This window comes from Sprattus sprattus (genome assembly GCF_963457725.1).
Source record: "Sprattus sprattus genome assembly, chromosome: 6".
Classification (NCBI taxonomy): domain Eukaryota; kingdom Metazoa; phylum Chordata; class Actinopteri; order Clupeiformes; family Clupeidae; genus Sprattus; species Sprattus sprattus.
The window spans coordinates 8,152,466-8,162,977 of record NC_137925.1 but is presented as its reverse complement, the minus strand read 5'-3'; the positions used below and the strand labels follow the sequence as shown (position 1 = coordinate 8,162,977).

Sequence of the window (10,512 nt, the reverse complement as noted above, 5' to 3'; positions counted from 1 at the left end):
ACGGAAACGGCTTACTGTGAATATGAAGAGTAATGTTAATGACCAACAAGTCCACAAACACACCCTCTCGCTCTCTCTCACACCCACCTTACACACACTCTCTCTCTCTCTCTATCTCTCTCTCACACACACACACACAGATACTCTCTCTCTCTCTCTCTCACACACACACACACCAAATTATGTTGACCCAGTCAGTGGGCATGGACAGCTTCTGATGTACATGCTCAGTTGTATTGGTTACATCATGCTCCCTTTGAAGGTATCCTAATGCACAACATATGGTCTCTTCTCAGCGAGCTCTTAATCAACCATAAAAGGATTGTATCCTGCTGCCATGGTCATGTTGGGATATTCATTGTCCAAGGTGATTTGGAAGCAAGGATTTTATCTGATAATTCAGATGATGAATTTATGGCAAAATAATCTGATTGAATTTTGCTCAAGCACAAACTGGAAAATGCCAGGTTTAGAGCTCCCCCTTGTGGACAAAGCTTAGTTTTCAACTGTATGACGCTACATTGCAGAAAGCGCACAGTAGAATTTAAATGAAAAGAAATCTTGTCTCACTCTCAACACACTGTGTTATCCTATTCAAGCCAAAGAAAAACTACAGCTGGAATTGAAAAGGGACTTACAGCAAGCCTACACGTTTCTGTGTATGTAGTTGGATACTTATTCACATCAGTCTTACAGTCTCTCCAAACTAACTCCAGATTTACTGCACTGATTGAGAGCACGGTCTTTGCATTCCCCAATGCTACACCCTCCAGGATCAGGTTACCTGCTGGGATTTTACCGGGTTCGGAGACATTATGTTCACTTGAGCAACCCTTTTTATTGGTCTGGGTAGCATACGGCTTAACAGGCATAAGAAAAACCTTTAAGATGTCTACAGAGCAGACTGTTTATGACATTACATTTTCCCAAGTGACTTCGGAAAAGAACCAAAAATAAGACATGCAGGAACAAGTGCAGGTCCGCCTGATGCATAAATCAGAAATCAGGCTTTGGTGCAACTTGTTGAAACACCATTTTGTAAACTTTTGGGGAAATGTAAATATTTGTGCGTTTCATGATTTATTAAGGTCTTGGCTTCCACATACTACGATGATTAGGCAAAATGATAATAATAATAAATATATATAATATTCACATATTCCCAAATCAGGAGCAAAATATGGCTTTATTTTAGGGATTAGTCAAATTAATGTGACCATATTTTAAGGATTTGGCAAGTCTCTGTGCACTGCCTCCTAGTGGTGCAGTAGGATGAGGTTGCTTGGCTCTGTTATAGCATCTGACCCTCTCATCACTCAGATAGCGGGATTTCGGCAGCATCTGCCACGTACGAGCCGATTTCCAGAGATTCAGAGTTCAGAGAGGAAGCGCTTTCTTCCAGTGGGAGGCAAGATCTTTTTACCGGGGTTAGAACGCTCTAAATTAGTGTCGGGGATCGTGTTTTAGAATCATTGATACCGCCTTTTATTAACCTCCTTAAGGGAATATTTACAATTGGGGAATAGTCTAGCTTTTAACTACCAAAAAGGTATTTTTTGCAACTAGGCGATTGCCTTGGATGGGGTTGCGGTGTTTTCCCCGTCCTCCTCCGTGTGCAAAACGAAAACACTCCTCCTCGTCAGTCTGATTCCTGCAGCAAAGATCCTCATCCGCCGTGTAGCTAGCGGCCGTTCGTGTGCATGAGTGACTGTGTCGCCGCCGTCTTATATCTCTGATGCTAGGAGCCGGCATGATGGAAGAATTCGTTACCGAGGAAGAGGAGCCATGGTACGACCAGCACGACCTGGAGTCGGGTAAGTGAACGACCCCGGAGGCCGCCTCTGCTGATGCTTCAGTCTGCGTTAAGGAGTGGGGGGTTCTTGCCAGTTCTAGAGACTGGTTTGTTATCAACGATACATTCTGGCATTTTGGTAGTCTAGATTACATGTTTTAGGGACGCAGTGCTCAATTTCATACTAAATAAACTTGCGCGGACCCTTCTTTTGGAACCAGGCAGCTTCCTTTTTGCCAGCCGCTACGTTTGGAACAATTGAGCCTACCGCGATAACGTCATCGCCCAGCTGGCTGGCCTATATTATGGTTTTGGCCACAAAATTACACATCAGGACGCGCGAAGAATGTGTGATTATAACTGGTTTTGACAACGTGCAGGCCTATAAATGTTGCCGCTGCCGTAGAACTTTTGAGTCGCCTATAATTTGGGCGTACAATTTTAAATTGCCCATTTTCCTGTACGTAACCCTGTTCATTTGGCATAACGCTCCATAGGCGTGTAGTTTGACCAAACAGCCTGTTCTGTGCATTCTGGCTGCTGTGACTGGTGGGTCGTATGGACATCTGCTTGGGTTGATGTGTTTGGGTAAGGCAGACACACGTTGGGCTATTTACCTATGTAAACAAGTTTAATATCGACTACAGGCTGCCCATTATTGTCATCAAGTCATCAAAGGGGCAATATGATCCCGGCCCCTAGTTGCATTAGTTATCCATTAACATGGAAGTGCATTAGGAGGTTCCCTGATAGCGCAATACCACTGATAGCCCTTCCAGACGCATTTCCTCTCATCAAAGAGCCTGCGGTGGAAGCCGTCTCCCCAGCCTCCCCCCACCTCAGCCCCATTATTTCATCTCTTTCTCTCTCTCTCTCTCTCTCTCTCTCTCTCTCTCTCTCTCTCTCTTTCGCTCTCTCTCTCTGTCTCTCTCTCTTTCGCTCTCTCTCTCTCTCTCTCTCTCTCTCTTTCTAGCACACACACACACACACACACACACACACACACACACACACACACACACACACACACACACACACACACAACACACACACAGACACACACACACACGATGAGAGTCACTTTTTGTGATTTAAGAAGTCACCATCTCCTCCACAAGCATCGCAGGGGGCTGTTGCTATTGTCATTCATTCAGTCGCACATTCAGAGGAATGGTATGGAACATTTCCCAAGGCGAAGTGTGTGTGTGAGTGTGGGTGTGTGTGTGTGTGGTTGTGTGTGTGTGTGTGTGTGTGTGTGCGTGTGTTTGTGTGTGTGCGTGTGTGTGTCAGGGGAGGGAGGGGGTAGATCACCACATGACAGCTTTCCGTTTATTCAGTATTGTTTGCAACACCTGTGTCCCGGATATGCAGACCTCACTAAGACTTGTAGTGCATTTAAACAACCTAGGGAATCTAACTCACAGCTATGGCATGACTAGGGTTTCACAAAGTGTTGCTGCCGCCCCTGGTGAGGTTGACATTTAGTCTAAAACACTTAAGCGTCTAGCTATGAAAACAGCCTGTTCTGTGCCTTCTGGCTACGGTGACTGCAGACACATACAGACACACACACACACACACACACACACACACACACACACACACACACACACACACACACACACACACACACACACACGGTCACTGCAGACACATACCGACATTTCTAAGGCCTTGCTGTTAAACCACCCTTGGGAATGCGCAGCTGAAAGCCTGGCATGGGCTTGGCATTGGGTAGTGCCCAGAATGACTGAGAGTCTCAGCGCACAGTAGAGCTGGAGGGAGTGTTCAGCATAGCATAGCCCAGCTCCTGTGAGACACAGACCCCTCCAGAGGTGCACGGCACAAGAGCTGCACTGGGCAAACCTCCACGTTCGCTGTCACTGGCCCAGATCAGCACCAGCTTGCACTGCCACTGGCCCAGATCAGCGTGTCACTGGCCCAGATCAGCGTGTCACTGGCCCAGATCAGAGTGTCACTGGCCCAGATCAGCACCAGCTTGCACTACCACTGGCCCAGATCAGCACCAGCTTGCACTGCCACTGGCCCAGATCAGCACCAGCTTGCACTGCTACTGGCCCAGATCAGAGTGTCACCGGCCCAGATCAGCGTGTCACTGGCCCAGATCAGAGTGTCACTGGCCCAGATCAGCACAAGCTTGAGCTGCTCTTCTGCAAATGAACAGTTTAGCCTACATGATGCCCGCGGTGATTTACAGCCCTGTGTTTGTGTGGACCAGAATGCCAAGAACAGCGGTGCTATCATCATACAAAAACACAGTGCTCAAACTTGGGAGTTTGCGAGTAAGTCACCTCCAGAAGGATCTGATCTGATCTTCCGGAACGTGCTTTATTAAAAACCAGAGGATGTTCCATTTCCATGAAGGATGTGAGAGCCTCCCCTAAAGCGTAGACTGGGAGGAGCCACTGGGCTGTTCTTGCCCTGGTTGATCAGTGCCTTCCCTTCCCTTCCTGTCTCGGCTCTTCCTGTCTCTTCCCAGCATTCCTCAGCTGCAGTGCGGCTGACACGTGTCCGTAGGAGGCAGGGCGGTGGGCTGGGGGGTGGCCGGAGAGAGCGCAGTTGGTGGAGGTGGGGGTGGTGGGGGGGGGGGGGGGGGGGGGGGGGACAGAAAAGAGGGAAGAGGAGTCCCCAAAGACAGACTCGGCCCACATTCCACTTACAGAGCCCCTTCACTGGCTTTAATGCAACATGCAGATGGACGCCTCTCTCTTTCTCTGTCTGTCTCTCTCTCTTTCTCTCTCTTTCTCTCTGTCTCTCTCTCTCTCTTTCTATCTCCCTGTCTCTCTCTCTCTTTCTCTCTGTCTCTCTCTCTCTCTTTCTATCTCTATCTCTCTGTCTCGCTCTCTCTCTGTCTCTCTCTGTCTCTCTCTAACGCTGCATGGAGAAAGAGAGAGATAGAGAGATAAAGAAATATGGAGATATGGAGACAGAGAAGAGGGAGGGATAGAGAGAAGAGGCGGAGAGGGGCAGTGAAGAAGGAGTGAGAGAGAGATAAGGAGAGAGAGGGGGTGAAGAGGGAGGAAGAGAGAGAGGGAAGCTCCCTGAAAGTTTATGCTGAAGTAGGTCTAAGTCTCACACACAGGCACGCACGCACACGCACACGCATGCGCACGCAAGCACGCACACACTCGCACAAACACACACACACACACACACACACACACACACACACACACACACACACACACACACACACACACTCGCACACGCACAGACACACACACACACACACACACACACACACACACACACACACACACACACACACACACACACAAACACACACAGAATCACTGCAGTGGTCTGTGAGCCCAGCTCCGTGCCAAAAAAAAACTCCTCACGGCAAGGTTAATACAGCCAAATGAACAGCAATCTTCCTCCTCCTCTTCCTCCTTCCCTCCCTTTTTCCCCCATCACCGTGTTTAACTTAGCTCATGACGGGAAACACAGGGCCCAAGAATAGTGTTAACTTTACTGGATTTACACGCTGATAATTTACACCTCCTATAGCCTTACTGCATGGTCATTCTTCCATGGTTGAGTTCTAGATGGGCCTTCCCGCACGGTCATTCTTCCATGGTTGAGTTCTAGATGGGCCTTCCTGCACGGTCATTCTTCCATGGTTGAGTTCTAGATGGGCCTTCCTGCACGGTCATTCTTCCATGGTTGAGTTCTAGATGGGCACTCTGAGTCTCCTGACATGTATGACTGTAGTTGCGGGGGACGGTAATTAATGAAGGACACCTGAAGCACGTTAACACAATGTGTATTCATCTGAGGTGACTTTTCCAAACTGTGTTATCTGATGTGTATGTGTGTGTGTGTGTGTGTGTGTGCGTGGGGTGATGTCAGTGGCAATGGTCTTAAATGTGAGTCAAGCGGAAGCCGTGGAGGTGAAATGGAACAGAGCGAGGTAGAGATTAATGCTTTTCCATTTTGTCAATATCCTCTTTTTCAGGGGGAGGCAAAGAGATGATTTATTGTGGATTAGCAGTAATCCTCCAGGTCACAGGCAGAGTCAGAGTCATGAGCACACAGAGGGGTTTTTAAAAATAGAAAGAAAGGGCTGCGGAACAGCAGACAAGGGGGTCAGGCATCTGTGCCTTAATGTTTCACAGTTCCATAAGCGCAGACGTTATTGAGGTCAGCAGAAGTAAATCTTGGCATTGTGAAATCCGTGTCACCTTAGATGATTGTTCTAAAAGGTTTCATAACACTATACATTTAACATAACATGTCATTTAAAATGTCTTTCTACTAGTAATGTCTGAAGCTCTCTAATGTCTGCACCCAACCCTGTCTGAATCACAAATTAAAAGGGTGCAGTTAGCAACCAAGAGCTAATTTATTGACTGACCAGCCAAGTAGGGTTCATTCACAGATGTGTGTAATTAAAAAAATGAGCTGAGTCAGTCCCCAGCACTGACACTGCTATTCCATTTGTCTGTGTGTGTGTGTGTGTGTGTGTGTGTGTGTGTTTGTGTGTGTGTGTGTGTGTGTGTGTTTCTCAGACTTGCACCTGGCAGCAGAGCTGGGGAAGACTCTCCTTGAGAGGAATAAGGAGCTAGAGGACTCCCTTCAGCAGCTTTACATCACCAATGAGGAGCAGGTGCAGGAGATCGAGGTAGGACAGACGCACGGAGGCACGCACACACTTACGCACACGCACACGCACACGCACGCACACACACGCACTCACACGCACGCACTCACTCACATGCACAAGCACACGCAAATATACTCACACACAAGTGTGCCTGTTTGTGTGTGTCTTTATGTACATGCGTCCATACGACTTTGGCATGTGTGCGTACTCATATTGGTGTGCCTGAGTAACAATGAATCTGTGTGTGTGTTTGTGTGTGTGTGTGTGTGTGTGCAGTACCTGTCCAAGCAGATGGAGATGTTGCGGGACATGAACGAGCAGCATGCTAAAGTGTACGAGCAGCTGGACGGTACGGCCCGGGAGCTGGAGAACACCAACCTCAGGCTGGTCCTGGAGAGCAAGGCGTCCCAGCACAAGATTGAGAGGTGGGGACGCGATCTCTGCACATGGAAATAAACAAACACAAGGAAACAACCGTGTCAAACATCAAGCACAAGCTTATGTTCAAATGTTTAACAAGAGGCAAGAGTTCAGGAGCTCATATTTCAGCAGGTTTTTCTAAGAGCTGTGGCTGCTCTATTTACAGAATAATTAAACAGTTGTAATTACAGTAAGTAAATAATAAACAGTTTTAATAACAGTTAGTAAATAATAAACAGTTTTAATAACAGTTAGTAAATAATAGACCGTTTTAATTGCAGTAAGTAAATGATAGACAGTTTTATTTGCAGTAAGTAAATGATAGAGGGTTTTAATTACAGATCGTAAATAATAGATAGTTATAATTACAGTAAGTAAATGATAGACCGTTTGAATTATAGTTAGTAAATAAAAGACCGTTTTAATTACAGTAAGTCAATGATAGACAGTTTTAATTGCAGTGAGTAAATGATAGACAGTTTTAATTACGATAAGCACACAGAACATTACCTATGCTTTTACTGCTATTACCTTGGCACACGCTAAGTACTAAAACAAGAGGTCAGATTTCACCAGGTTTTACTGTAACAGCTTTTCAAACAGGGTTTTGATACTAGTTATTACTTAAAGTTAATTTCATCATTATTCTATAAGTGTAAGACTACCTTTTATTTTCCCCAACCAAACACTGACTGTAAACAGACTGTCTGGGATATGATCCTCTCTGGAACCCTGATGTCTTTGAGTCAGATTGACAGATTGACAGATTGACAGGGATTATTGATCCGACAGTCAGATTTACAGGGACTAGTGATCCGACAATCATGATGGAAACCCTCATTCTGCTGCTGCGTCAGATTGGCCATCTTTGTCTTTGATTTGACTGTGTCATTCTGAGGAGGACCACTGAGCCTATACCCCCTTACCCTACACACCTGAACAAACCTTCATTCTGGTTGTGTTGTTCTGGTTTGCATCCGGTTTACAGGCACTCTCGAACCTATAATCACTAACGTTGTGGTGTTCTGGTTGTGTGTGTGCATCGACCCTCTAACACCTAATGTTGTGGTGTTATTCAGAGTGTGTGTGTGCATCGATCCTGTAATCGCATATGTTGTGTGGTTCTGGCTGTGTATGTGTGCAGCTCCTGTAATCTCTAATGTGGTTCTGGTTCTGGTTGGCGTCAGGTTGACGGGGACCATCGAGCAGCTGCAGGGGCAGGTGGAGAGCCTGACGCAGAAGGTTGAGGAGCTGCGCTCCGTGGAGCATCTGAGGGTCCGCCGGGAGAAACGGGAACGCCGGAAGACCATCCACTCCTTCCCCTGCCTCCGGGAACTCTGCACCGCTCCAAGGTGAGAGGCCCGCTGAACACACCAGCCCACGCCTGAACGGATCTCGCCCTCATCCGGGCCACATCCGGGCCACATCCGGGCCACATCTGGGCCTCATCTGGCCCTCAGCCTGGTACCATACCTGTGTGGTCTTCAGCAGAGAGATTAGTGTTGCTTTGGGACACTCTAGATTAGTGGCTGTATTACTGTAGTAGGTCTATTATATATTATTTGTTTCAGTCCCAAGTCATTATTGGTATCATTTATTGGGATGTGGGGGGTGTGTAGGATTATACGCACATGCCCACGCCCACGCCCACACCCACGCTCACGCACACGCACACGCACACGCCCACGCCCACGCCCACGCCCACGCCCACGCCCACGCCCACGCACACGCACACGCACACGCACACGCACACACACGCACAAACACACAAACACACACACACACACACTCACACTCACACTCACACTCACACACACACACACACACACACACACACACACACACACACACACACACACACACACACACACACACACACACACAGTAGGTTACTGCCTGCAGGCTGTGTCTAGAGAGGCATAAAGACAGTCTGCTGTCTGTTGTCATGTCCATAGAAACCTCACTGGTCCTGGACAACTGGTCTGATGTGATCATTGAGGCTCAGCCACCATAAACATCCTATTCACTTTCTCCTCAGGTCATGCTGTGTTTTTCTAATGACCTTTCCTACCGTTCATCTCTTTGCTTTGACAAAAGGACTTTAAATAGAAATCCTCTCAGAAAATTAGCTTTGAATAGAAAATTAGCTTTGAATAGAAAATTAGCTTTGAATAGAAAATTAGCTTTGAATAGAAAATTAGCTTTGAATAGAAAATTAGCTTTAAATTGAAAATTAGCTTTGAATAGAATGCCTCTCAGAAAATGAGCTGTCGTCCTTTTCCTCGCAGTTCAAGCAGACTTCCTACAGTCAGTGCAGGCACACACAAGAGCAACACACACATCCCCTGACCCACTTTCGGTCACTGGACAAATCGTTTGCAATTTTAAGGCTCAGCCTATTGTCCGTGCTTGAATGTGCACTTGTGTACTTAAAAGTGTGCGCTAACATGAGCAGGCAAATGTGGCCCATTTTTGTAATGGGTCAAAGCACAGAGTGTGCCCTTCATTTATGGTGAGATTGCTAGAGAGCACTTTTTGGCGCTGACGCAATCCACCTCATCAAAAATATGCCAAAGTGTGCAAGCATAAAAACAATATCTTATCTAAGGGTGCTTAGCTTATCTAAGGGTAGGGAATTGGGACACACTGTGTCCTTTTAGAGTTAGGGTACCCTGTGCGTGACGATGTCATGGTGACTTGTGTCTCTGTGGTCAGGTACGAGGACGGGTTCGTGGTGGGCAGCGTGGAGAGCCTGGCTCAGGCAGACGAGTCGCGTCCGCCGACGGAGGCGGTGGAGAACGAGCGCCTGCGCGACGCGGCATCGTCCCTGCGCTCGGCGATCCGTTCGGAGCGCGCGCGGCGGGAGGGAGCGGAGCGGGAGTGCGAGGCGGCGATGCAGGAGTTCGGCCGTCTGGAGGAGCGTCTGCAGGCGGCCGAGGGCTGCCACCTGCGCGTGCGCGAGCTGGAGGCGGAGCTCCGGGAGCTGCAGACGCTGCGCCGCACGCGCTTCCTGCTGCTGGGGGGCGGGGACGCCGAGGACGGCTTCGCCCAGACGCTGCTTAGCCGCGCCCCCGAGACCGACACCACGGAGGAGGAGGGTGGCGGCGGCTCACGGGAGGAGGAGGAGGGCGGGGTCTTCGAGGGCCGGGCCGAGCATCTGCCGAACTCCAGCCCCGTGCGGAAGAGCTGCAGCGACACGGCTCTGGACGCCATCGTGGCGCGGGACGAGCAGGGCAGGCGCCGCGGGAGCTACGCTCTCCACGCCAACAGCGTGCGCCGGCGCGGCATGTCCATCCTGCGCGAGGTGGACGAGCAGTACCACGCGCTGCTGGAGAAGTACGAGGAGCTGCTGGGGAAGTGCCGGCGCCACGAGGAGAGCCTCTGCCACACCGCCGTGCAGACCTCCCGCCCCGTCTCCCGGGACCCCTCCGTCAAGGACGGCTACGTGGGCACGCACGTGCCCCCCTCCACCTCCGCGGCCCCTGCGGCGGGCGTATCCAAGCCTGTAGCGGCCACGGTGAAGGCGGCGGGCCAGAGCACGCCAGAGTACAAGGCCCTGTTCAAGGAGATCTTCTCACGCATCCAGAAGACCAAGACCGACATCAAGTCCTCCAAGAGCGGGAAGACGGGCAAGTCCGGCAAAGCTGGCAAGTCTGGCAAATCAACCAAATGA

The 10,512-nt window shown here is 49.1% G+C and overlaps 1 protein-coding gene across 1 annotated transcript; it reads left to right on the top strand.

Annotated features, from left to right (window-relative positions):
• Positions 1–1,655: 1,655 nt before the first annotated feature.
• On the top strand, positions 1,656–10,512 carry LOC308366731 (cerebellar degeneration-related protein 2-like; the record flags this gene model as incomplete). Its single annotated transcript, XM_080840468.1, has 5 exons — positions 1,656–1,814; positions 6,325–6,437; positions 6,696–6,844; positions 8,027–8,191; positions 9,555–10,512. Exons 1-5 carry the CDS (start codon positions 1,736–1,738, stop codon positions 10,510–10,512), a joined length of 1,464 nt encoding a protein of 487 aa, XP_080696594.1. The 5' UTR covers positions 1,656–1,735.